This window comes from Mixophyes fleayi, chromosome 1 (assembly GCF_038048845.1).
Source record: "Mixophyes fleayi isolate aMixFle1 chromosome 1, aMixFle1.hap1, whole genome shotgun sequence".
In the NCBI taxonomy this organism is placed as follows: Eukaryota; Metazoa; Chordata; class Amphibia; order Anura; family Limnodynastidae; genus Mixophyes; species Mixophyes fleayi.
In genome coordinates, this window is record NC_134402.1 from 11,115,909 (window position 1) to 11,128,132 (window position 12,224).

Consider the following 12,224-nt stretch of genomic DNA (forward strand, 5'->3'; position numbering starts at 1 on the left):
TGTCAGTACATGTCCTCATGTTCTAATACTTCTCTTCCCCCCCCAGTGTCAGTACATGTCCTCGTGTTCTAATACTTCTCTTCCCCCTAGTGTCAGTACATGTCCTCGTGTTCTAATACTTCTCTTCCCCCCAGTGTCAGTACATGTCCTCGTGTTCTAATACGTCTCTTCCCCCCAGTGTCAGTACATGTCCTCGTGTTCTAATACTTCTCTTCCCCTCAGTGTCAGTACATGTCCTCGTGTCCTAATACTTCTCTTCCCCTAGTGTCAGTACATGTCCTCATGTTCTAATACTTCTCTTCCCCCCCAGTGTCAGTACATGTCCTCGTGTTCTAATACGTCTCTTCCCCCCAGTGTCAGTACATGTCCTCGTGTTCTAATACGTCTCTTCCCCCTAGTGTCAGTACACGTCCTCGTGTTCTAATACTTCTCTTCCCCCCAGTGTCAGTACATGTCCTCGTGTTCTAATACTTCTCTTCCCCCCAGTGTCAGTACATGTCCTCGTGTTCTAATACTTCTCTTCCCCCTAGTGTCAGTACATGTCCTCGTGTTCTAATACTTCTCTTCCCCCCAGTGTCAGTACATGTCCTCGTGTTCTAATACTTCTCTTCCCCCCAGTGTCAGTGCATGTCCTCGTGTTCTAATACTTCTCTTCCCCCAGTGTCAGTACATGTCCTCGTGTTCTAATGCTTCTCTTCCCCCCAGTGTCAGTGCCTGTCCTCGTGTTCTAATACTTCTCTTCCCCCCAGTGTCAGTACATGTCCTTGTGTTCTAATACTTCTCTTCCCCTCAGTGTCAGTACATGTCCTCGTGTCCTAATACTTCTCTTCCCCCAGTGTCAGTACATGTCCTCGTGTTCTAATACTTCTCTTCCCCTCAGTGTCAGTACATGTCCTTGTGTTCTAATACTTCCCTCCAGTGTCAGTACATGTCCTCGTGTTCTAATACTTCTCTTCCCCCCAGTGTCAGTACATGTCCTCGTGTTCTAATACTTCTCTTCCCTCCAGTGGCAGTACATGTCCTCGTGTCCTAATACTTCTCTTCCCCCCAGTGTCAGTACATGTCCTCGTGTTCTAATACTTCTCTTCCTCCCCAGTGTCAGTACATGTCCTCGTGTTCTAATAGTTCTCTTCCCCTCAGTGTCAGTACATGTCCTCGTGTTCTAATACTTCCCTTCAGTGTCAGTACATGTCCTCGTGTTCTAATACTTCTCTCCCCCCAGTGTCAGTACATGTCCTCGTGTTCTAATACTTCTCTTCCCCCCAGTGTCAGTACATGTCCTTGTGTTCTAATACTTCTCTTCCTCCCCAGTGTCAGTACATGTCCTCGTGTTCTAATAGTTCTCTTCCCCCCAGTGTCATTACATGTCCTCGTGTTCTAATACTTCTCTTCCCCCCAGTGTCAGTACATGTCCTCGTGTTCTAATACTTCTCTTCCCCCCAGTGTCAGTACATGTCCTCGTGTCCTAATACTTCTCTTTCCCCCAGTGTCAGTACATGTCCTCGTGTTCTAATACTTCTCTTCCCCCAGTGTCAGTACATGTCCTTGTGTTCTAATACTTCTCTTCCTCCCCAGTGTCAGTACATGTCCTCGTGTTCTAATAGTTCTCTTCCCCCCAGTGTCAGTTCATGTCCTCGTGTTCTAATACTTCTCTTCCCCCCAGTGTCAGTACATGTCCTTGTGTTCTAATACTTCTCTTCCTCCCCAGTGTCAGTACATGTCCTCGTGTTCTAATAGTTCTCTTCCCCCCAGTGTCATTACATGTCCTCGTGTTCTAATACTTCTCTTCCCCCCAGTGTCAGTACATGTCCTCGTGTTCTAATACTTCTCTTCCCCCCAGTGTCAGTACATGTCCTCGTGTCCTAACACTTCTCTTTCCCCCAGTGTCAGTACATGTCCTCGTGTTCTAATACTTCTCTTCCCCCAGTGTCAGTACATGTCCTTGTGTTCTAATACTTCTTTTCCCCCAGTGTCAGTACATGTCCTTGTGTTCTAATACTTCTCTTCCTCCCCAGTGTCAGTACATGTCCTCGTGTTCTAATAGTTCTCTTCCCCCCAGTGTCAGTTCATGTCCTCATGTTCTAATACTTCTCTTCCCCCCCAGTGTCAGTACATGTCCTCGTGTTCTAATACGTCTCTTCCCCCCAGTGTCAGTACATGTCCTCGTGTTCTAATACTTCTCTTCCCCTCAGTGTCAGTACATGTCCTCGTGTTCTAATACTTCTCTTCCCCCCAGTGTCAGTACATGTCCTCATGTTCTAATAATTCTCTTCCCCCCAGTGTCAGTACATGTCCTCGTGTTCTAATACTTCTCTTCCCCTAGTGTCAGTACATGTCCTCGTGTTCTAATACTTCTCTTTCCCCCCAGTGTCAGTACATGTCCTCGTGTTCTAATACTTCTCTTCCCCCCAGTGTCAGTGCATGTCCTCGTGTTCTAATGCTTCTCTTCCCCCAGTGTCAGTGCATGTCCTCGTGTTCTAATACTTCTCTTCCCCCCAGTGTCAGTACATGTCCTTGTGTTCTAATACTTCTCTTCCCCTCAGTGTCAGTACATGTCCTCGTGTCCTAATACTTCTCTTCCCCCAGTGTCAGTACATGTCCTCGTGTTCTAATACTTCTCTTCCCCTCAGTGTCAGTACATGTCCTTGTGTTCTAATACTTCCCTCCAGTGTCAGTACATGTCCTCGTGTTCTAATACTTCTCTTCCCCCCAGTGTCAGTACATGTCCTCGTGTTCTAATACTTCTCTTCCCTCCAGTGTCAGTACATGTCCTCGTGTCCTAATACTTCTCTTCCCCCCAGTGTCAGTACATGTCCTCGTGTTCTAATACTTCTCTTCCTCCCCAGTGTCAGTACATGTCCTCGTGTTCTAATAGTTCTCTTCCCCTCAGTGTCAGTACATGTCCTCATGTTCTAATACTTCCCTTCAGTGTCAGTACATGTCCTCGTGTTCTAATACTTCTCTCCCCCCAGTTTCAGTACATGTCCTCGTGTTCTAATACGTCTCTTCCCCCCAGTGTCAGTACATGTCCTCGTGTTCTAATACGTCTCTTCCCCCCAGTGTCAGTACATGTCCTCGTGTTCTAATACTTCTCTTCCTCCCCAGTGTCAGTACATGTCCTCGTGTTCTAATACTTCTCTTCCCTCCAGTGTCAGTACATGTCCTCGTGTTCTAATACTTCTCTTCCCCCCCCAGTGTCAGTACATGTCCTCGTGTTCTAATACGTCTCTCCCCCCCCAGTGTCAGTGCATGTCCTCGTGTTCTAATACATCTCTTCCCCCCAGTGTCAGTACATGTCCTCGTGTTCTAATAGTTCTCTTCCCCCCCAGTGTCAGTACATGTCCTCGTGTTCTAATACTTCTCTTCCCCCCAGTGTCAGTACATGTCCTCGTGTTCTAATACTTCTCTTCCCCCAGTGTCAGTACATGTCCTCGTGTTCTAATACTTCTCTTCCTTTGTGGAATGTTTCCCTCCTGCACCTTGTTATAACCCTTGATATATATGAAAGTTTCTATCATGTCCCCCTGTTCCCTTCTCTGCTCCAATCTATACATATTAAGATCTTTTAGACTTTCCGGGTAAGTTTTGTGCTGTAGACCATGCACCATTATAGTTGCCCTTCTTTATACAGTCTGTAATGTATTTATATCCTTCTGGAGATATGGCCCCCAGAACTGAACACAGTATCTAGATGAGGCCGCACCAATGACTTATACAGTAGTATTATTACTTCTTACTGCTACTGATTCCTTTCCCTATACAACTAAGCATCTGACTCACCTTCCTCATTGCTTTGTTACATTGCTCACCTGAGAAAGTGACTACTAGATCCTTTCCTCCTCAGTAGTTTCCATTATTATGCCATTAATACTATATTTAGCCTTTGGGTTTCTGAGACCCAAGTACATGATTTTGCACTTTTTTGGCATTAAACTGTAGTTGCCACTCTCTTGACCATTCCTCTAGTCTACCTAGATCATCAGTCATTTGTATTACCCCTCCTGGTGTGTCTACCCTGTTGTATATCTTTATGCCATCTGCAGTAAGACATATACTGTCCCTTCAATGCCATTTGCAATGTCACCAATAAAGATATTAAAAAGCAGATCCATTTGGCCTCCCCTAGTCAGCAAACATCACAGTTGTATTTCTTACACACATAGACTTCTCTTCAGTGGACGTTTAGATCAGACGTCAGTGGATATTGTGATTTGTTGGGCAGATTTCCTTTTTTTAGTAATATTAGTAAATAGCCCTGACTGACTGTATATTCATGCCGCTCGCTGGTTCCATAGCATAACGTGACAGTGATTGTTCTGCCTCTCAGACACTGGGGAGGAGGACACTGAAGACCAGACTGGCACTGAAGATGAGGGGGGTGCAGTGTCAATTCTCCCAGGGGCAGAGCAGCCCACCCTTCCCAGAAAAACCCCTTCAGTCCCTGTCCAGGGGATCAAGAGAAAGAAAAGTGTCCCCAAAAAGCTACTGTCAAACAAGCCGCAGGACTTCCAGGTGAGTGAACCTATAAATCTGTTCCCCGCCCAGAACCAACACCAACGGGGCTACCAATAGTGAACGTGAGTGGTTCTGTGTAAGGATGTCAGAGGATTCTGATTGGTTATGCAGCGTCAGCCGTCCAATCAGCTGACATCAGCACTCTTGCACAGTAACAATAGTGAACGTGAGTGCCTCTGTGTAAGGATGTCAGAGGCTTCTGATTGATTATGCAGTGACAGCCGTCCAATCAGCTGACATCAGCACTCTTGTACAGTAACAATAGGCCGATGATTGTCACATTGTTTTACCTCCATTCTTTAGTTCTCTAGTCGGAGAGATTGAGGCCATTTATGTCACTCAATACATTATATACCCTGTGCCTCGACTATAAAGAGAATAGTTCTGTATTATTTTGTCACATTGGGTCTTATTCATTAAGGCACCATCGTATTGTGCTTTTTTTTTTTTAAACTCACTTAATTCGGGCACACGCACGTCCTTATTCATCTACAAGCGGATCTGAAGAAACGTCACTTGTTCAATACGGGTCTATGTCCGCTCTGCTCTGACAGACACAATACACTGCAGGATATGTATAATACTTATGTGGAATAGAAAGTCTGAGCAGAACGCACAGTGAAAAAAATTATTCATTTATCGTCACCTGTAAATAATAGTCATTAATGAAAAAAAAGATATATATATATATATTGCCATGTAATTCCCATCAGCAATGTGTCATCTTTATTGATGATTGGTACATTAATCCCACTGGTTCATCATTACTGACATCAGAACTTCTGTAACCCTTTGAATCTCTCCCTTTTGTTTTTAAACGCTCCTTTAGATTCGCGTCCGAGTGATAGAGGGGCGGCAGATACCGGGGGTCAACATCAAACCTGTTGTCAAGGTGACAGTTGCCGGGCAGACCAAGAGGACCCGGATACGAAAAGGCAACAGCCCCTATTTTGATGAGGTATATTCAGGGTCCGCCGTGGGCTCAGCCCACGGCCCTGTGGTTGTGTTCAGTACAGTGACTGCCCTGGGCCCCTGAATTGTACATGAGGTGTCTGAACTCTTTGGTTTCTGTTCACAGACATTTTTCTTCAACTTCTTTGAAGCTCCAGCTGAACTATTTGACGAGCCCGTATTTCTGACAGTGAGTATTACTGAGCAGAGACTGGACCCATAGTGGGGGGCAACATTCTGCTGCTTTCCCTACTTACATTCCAGTTGCAGTAAGGTGGACTGAAATGAATAATTACTAGTCTAGTATTATTATTATTATGTTTTATTTATGAGGCGCCACAAAAAGTCCGCAGCACCGTACATAAAGCTTGAGGTAACAGTACAGGGTGACAATACATGGCGTACAATACATGACATACGATACGTGGCGTACAATACGTGGCATACAATACATTGCGTACAATATATGGCATACACGTAGTACAAAACAAAATGCAGTAAGCAACGTGTAATAAATATAGACAAAGAGTAATATGTATAAACAAGTACTAATTAGCAGAGAGAAGTACATAGGGCAAAGAGGTAAAAGTGGATTTCAATGTACAGATAGGAAGGGAAGGAGATATGTAGGGGGTGAATAAAGCGATGTGTCTGTGCCCTGTGCCCAGTTTGGTGGGCAGCACTAACAGGATCAGTGCAGAGATGGAGAAGAGGCGGCACGGGAGAAGAAGAAAGACGGGGGCAGGAGTCAGGTGAGGAAATGGAGAGAAGAGGCGGAGGGCTAAGGGCAACGGAAAACAAGAGGAGGAGGACATGAGGAAAGAGGGCCCTGCTCAAGGGAGCTTACAATCTAAAGTTGAGGGGGAGACTGACTGGAAACAAGGGGGGTGAGAGGGGGTGAGGAGCAAGAACACTGCGGGGAGAGGAGCAGGAGTAATACAGAGGGGGAGGTATAGAAATGTTAGTTAGAGTGAGAGAGAAGAGGGATGGAGAAGGGCAGGGTTAGGCGGAGGAGGGGTAGGCTAACCTGAACAGGTGGGTTTTAAGGGAGGGTTTGAAGTCTGACAGGCTAGGTGATAGCCTGATAGAACGGGGGAGATCATTCCAGAGAGGGGGACAGCACGGGAGAAGTCTTGAATGCGGGAATCAGAGGTGGAGATCAGATGGGAGGTGAGGCGGAGGTCGTTGGATGACCACAGTGGGCGAGAAGGAGTGTGAGTGGAGATGAGGTTGGAGTGATATGGAGCAGTGGAATTAGAGAGGGCTTTATAGGTGAGGGTGAGGAGAATTCTGAAGACGTGGGGGAGCCAGTGACGGGCTTGACAGAGAGGGAAGGTAGATGAAGACCAGCTGGAGAGGTACATAAGTCGGGCAGCAGCATTAAGTATAGACTGAAGAGGAGCGAGACGGGAGAGGGGGAGACCAGTAAGGAGGAGGTTGCAGTAATCCAGGCGGGAAATGATCAGAGAATGGGTGAGAGTTTTCGTGGTCTCGGAGGAGAAGAAGGGTCTGATCCGGGCTATGTTACAGAGATGGAAGTGGCAGGATTGGACAAGGGATTGAATGTGATGGGTGAAGGAGAGAGGGGAGTGAAGGGTGACCTTGACTTAGTAAGACATCGACAGCTGTATGGGTGACATTTTCTGCAATACGATCAACTGTAGATGGTGAAATTCATTTTACAATCCAATAGTTTACTGTAGACAGTTCCCATCCAAAGGATCAGATTGAAGCTAGTTGACGAGTGTGTAATGTAATTATAACAATCCTACAAATATCACGTAGACGGCAAATGTCTTTCCATTCTCTTAAATTCTAAATTGCAATATATGTGTAGCAATAATGGTATTTTCTCTCATCATGGAATTAAAAATAATTTGGATTAAAAATGATGGAAACATTGGCGGCTTCAGAAACAAATGAACTGATCTGTGTGGGCAGCGTGATTATACTTCTCCGTACTAATATAGAGTCCCCCGTACCATTAGTACAATCATCTAGACTTCTCTGACTGTCCTGGCTACATCTCAGGTCTGTGCTGCAGGAAGATGATACCTTTTAAAAAAAACAAAAACAAATATTCAAATTCAAGTATCATTGTGCCTTTTGGAAGAGATGCTTTCCAAACAGTATGACAGTGCAAGCCTGCACCCAGGACCCTCATCTCTTTGTCCTGTGGTATTACTTTGTTTGTTCCCAGCTGTGAAACACTGCACGGTGGCTCAGTGGTTAGCACTTCTGCCTCACAGCGCTGGGGTCATGGGTTCAATTCCCGACCATAGCCTTACCTGTGAGGAGTTTGTATGTTCTCTCTTTTGTTTCCTCCCACACTCCAAAAATATACTGGTGGGTTAATTGGCTGCTAACAAATTGACCCTAGTCTGTGTGTCTATATTAGGGAATTTAGTCTGTAAGCCCCAATGGGGCAGGGACTGATGTGAGTGAGTTCTCTGTACAGCGCTGCAGAATTAGTGGCGCTATATAAATAAATGATGATGATGATGATGATGCACAGCGTTTATAAGAGTTGACTTGTATTCCTCGATACAGAATGACGATGTCACGGCTATGGATATTTTATAGATCCCTTTTGCCACTACTTGGGTGTTATTAGCAGTGGATGGTGGAGGTTGAACAAAACACATTAGATGATAGTAGCGTTGCAATATAATATATTGATAGATGGTATAACAGCAACGGTATAAGATATGTTGAACTCAGCAAGCTGAGTACACGACAGTTCACAAAATACAATGAAATCACGAAAGATGTTCAGTTGGTAACAAATAGCAAGGGCATGAAGATTAAATGCACACTAGAATAACGGAACTGGCTACTAGCTTGGCAATATATTCTTAACAACAGTCCAGCAACTAATATTAGGCAGAGTAATAATAATAATAGCTGTGCCAAACATAGAACCACAGATGACAAGGTAACTCGATTGTAGTTCAGTAGAGAATACAGGCAGCCGAGCAGAGAGGTAGTTGAGCCAATCAATATGAGTGCAGATGTCATAGGCAACTCACGAGACAGTTCAGTGTGCAGATGTAGAAGTCCAGCACACAGGTAACAGCCGTAGGAGATTCAGAAAGCAGTGTGGTACTACAAGTACCAGGTATGGTGGTTGTAGATTTAGAAGTCCAGTACACAGGTAACAGCAGTAGGAGATTCAGTAAGCAGTGTGGAACTACAAGTACCAGGTATGGTGGTTGTAGATGTAGAAGTCCAGTACACAGGTAACAGCAGTAGGAGATTCAGTAGGCAGTGTGGAACTACAAGTCCCAGGTATGGTGGTTGTAGATGGAGAAGTCCAGCACACAGGTAACAGCAGTAAGAGATTCAGTAAGCAGCGTGGAACTACAAGTACCAGGTATGGTGGTTGTAGATGTAGAAGTCCAGCACACAGGTAACAGCAGTAGGAGATTTAGCCTACACCAAGGTAGACTGAGTAACACGAAGATCAGGCAATAAGCCCATAACCTTGGGAGGTTCATATAGTGCTCCAGGACCAATAAGGTTTAGGGAGTGGTCCATATCACAGTAGCTGGGAACACCTGTGAAAGTAAGGTCTGAAGGAGAAGCAAGCAGAATCATGGTTCTTAAAGGGAAAGTCACAGAGCCGGGACCTGATTAAGGGAGCGGCGTGTGACAGACGCTAATGTTGGTGTTACCCTATAACCAGTTACTCGCTCCCGTCCATCTTGACCTCACATGCACTTATCTGAATATATTTTCTTTTTTCCAGGTCCTGGACTCCCGCTCCATGAGAACTGCTTCCGTTGTTGGAGAATTCCGCGTAAGTCCTACAGAGAACCTAGCAGTGCGCTAAACTCTCCGGGATTTGTATTTAGGGTTGTTTTAAATGTCTGGAAATGAGGACAGGAGAGAGTGAGTCTCATCTACCAAACTGCTGAACTGTAGCCCCAAAGCGGAAAAGCCATCTTGTGATCATCAGGTGCACCCATGCCCCTCAGTTTGAACCTTCCAGAATTATTGCTGCAGCTCGAGATGTTTAAATTATTGGCCACACTTGAATTAAACATGATATCCACGTACTTCATATCTTACATCAGACATGAATGAGATTATACTGAGAAGTCTTGTAGGTAAATTCCTTACCCTGCAGTTAGTTAAGGGGAAGATCCTAAAGTTATAGTGGGTTATAGGTAATTTTACTTTTTTCATAAGTGCCCACAATCCTTTAAATGACCTCACAGATTATTTGCAGGGCCCTGTGTGTGCGCTAGGCAGATATAAAGTCTTGTTTGTGCAAAGTGAAACGCGTTGGGTGTCCATTTATTCTGCAGCTCATAACTAGGAGATAAATAACGCTGATTGTTATATTATTCCATGAAGTGTTTCCTTACTCACACAAACGTCTCTTTTCCCCAATGCAGATGGATGTTGGGATGATTTACGGAGAACCAAGTAAGTGTCGCCCTGGGAATGTTCAGGGATAGGGTTCAGTAAAAGTATCGCCCCTTGTTCACCCCAAATACCAAAGCATATGGTGACATAGGCAAACCGAGGGGGAGTTTCCTAGTGTCTGGAAACCCCCTCCCAGCATGGGGCACTTTATGCTTGAGGTGGCTGGACCCATGTATATGATGGGGATAGGAACAGTTGGAGAGCAGCCAAGCACTGTCTAAAGTTATAGCCACGCCCCCATGCATGCTGGTCACGCCCACTGGCAGCGTAGCGTGGAAACCCCCCTCTACAAATCCTGCGTTTGACCCTGGGTGACTGTATGCCGAGGGGATTACACTACTATACAGAATGTAATAGTTTATCACACTGCGCACAGTCACCTCAGCCCGCGCACCAAGTAGCTCATCATACCTCCGGGGCTAGACCCGTACTAGTTACCAGAACCCGTGTTCCTCCAAGAACTATATCCCGGGCAACAATAGCAGCGGATCCAGTAGAGAACTAATTGACTCCTCCTTGTCCTTGTCCTTTAGTCTGTCCCCTAGACCCTGCCCCCTCTATGACCTGTACATAAGTATCACCACAGTCCTGCTTTGTTAACCCTTAGTGAGGCCGATAGTTATGTACCAAACCTCAGCTTCTATTCCCCCTCTGGCTTAATCCATCTCTCAGTTCTAATTCCAGCCTATTCTCCCGTGCTGCTCCCCTCCACTGGAATGACCTCCCCCGCTCCATCCGTCTCTCACCCAGTCTGTGCGCCTTCAAACGGGCACTTAAAACTCACCTGTTCCTCAAAACTTATCAACCATCCACTTAACCCTTACCTTGTTGCTCCTTCGCTAACCTCCTTCTCTCGATCTCCCCTCTCTCCACCAGCCCCGCCTTTCTCTCCCTTACTTTAATGGCTCCCTCTTGTGCCCGTTTGTCCACCCTCCCTTAGGATATAAGCTCCTACGAGCAGGGCCCCTCTCCCCTCCTGTCTCCATACCCGTTCTTCTGCTCCATCTTCGCCCATATGTCTGCCCGGAGTTCTGAAGTATTGGTACTTTGTGTTTTTTGCTCTGTACTATGTCACCCTGTATGGTCTCCTGTTTGTACTGTGTACGGCGCTGCGGAAACCTTGTGGCGCCTAACAAATAAATGATAATAATAATAATATAAACTTTCTGGGCCTGATTCATTTAGGAAAATAAGGCAAAAAAAGTGAGGAAGTTTTCTCCTGTACATAACCATGTTACAATGCCAGGGGCGCAAAATAGTTATTATTTTGCACATAAGCTAAATACTGGCTGTTTTTTCATGTAGCACACAAATACTGAATTTGAACTGAAATACAACTGAATGTTATGTTTACACTTAAATTTAAAGCTGATCTAGGACATGCCCTACCCCAACTATAAATCTGTCCTCACATTTAAATTTACCTCCCCCTCAAATGCAACATGGCTTTGCCAAGGTGCTTTACTTTCCTTAATTACTCTGTGTGATAATGCAACAATAGCGCCATCTGTCGTTGTTTTGAGGAACAGCACACAGTCTCCCAGCTTACACACAGAGGGCCTGAGTCATGAAGGAACGTATACTGATCGCAACGTGCGTTTAAACCCCACGTAACTCGGCTCCCCGTACTCCCGAGGTCTACAAGAGACAGATCTAAGGGTATGTGCGGTGAGGACTACGGGTGTAGTTTTACTGGCCCAGACACTGCAGGATACGTACTATACCTGTGTGGAATACAAAATCTCAAAAGAATGCACAGAAAAAAATATATGAAGCAATTAATGTTACCTGTCAATAATATAGTCATTTATGATTATAAATTGATAATTAGATATTTTTTTTAAATAATTTTATACACATTGTACATAACGGACATTTGTACAGTTGCTCCTGATTCCAGGCACATGTTACAGCATGCATACAATACTGACATCACTACTGATCAGGACTTAGACTGTCCCTGTAGCTGGAGCAAGATATACGGCAGAAAAACAAGTAACTTTGAGGTGCTCAGAGCTTGATTCGGACGTAACTGCGTGCGCTTGAGATTGGCGCACCACTGCTGTGAAATGATTACGGCTACACGCCCCTCTCCGTCCCTGAAATCATAGGCTGTAGTAAGTGTCTAATGCGGCCCCGCACTCAGAAGACAGGGCTGCATTCACGCCTGTATCTCCCGGTTCTGGGCTTACGCAGTGTGATTTTGCCTGCACTATGCTCAAACCTGGCAGAAACGTGACTCAGGCCCAGAGGGGGTGATTCATTAAGACACACAAAATGGATGTATTCTGCTTTTCTTTAAAAAAAACACGCACTTAAATCGGGAA

At 45.2% G+C, this 12,224-nt stretch overlaps 1 protein-coding gene across 7 annotated transcripts in view; it reads left to right on the top strand.

Annotated features, from left to right (window-relative positions):
• The window catches only part of DYSF (dysferlin), a 253,752-nt gene that overhangs the window by 69,307 nt on the left and 172,221 nt on the right, over positions 1–12,224 (top strand). For all 7 annotated transcript variants that reach the window (XM_075188311.1, XM_075188613.1, XM_075188225.1 and 4 more), the window contains exons 6-10: positions 4,328–4,512; positions 5,345–5,473; positions 5,594–5,656; positions 9,215–9,265; positions 9,867–9,897. In XM_075188311.1, the coding sequence (XP_075044412.1) occupies positions 4,328–4,512; positions 5,345–5,473; positions 5,594–5,656; positions 9,215–9,265; positions 9,867–9,897 (459 nt within the window). The remainder of the gene's footprint in view (positions 1–4,327; positions 4,513–5,344; positions 5,474–5,593; positions 5,657–9,214; positions 9,266–9,866; positions 9,898–12,224) is intronic.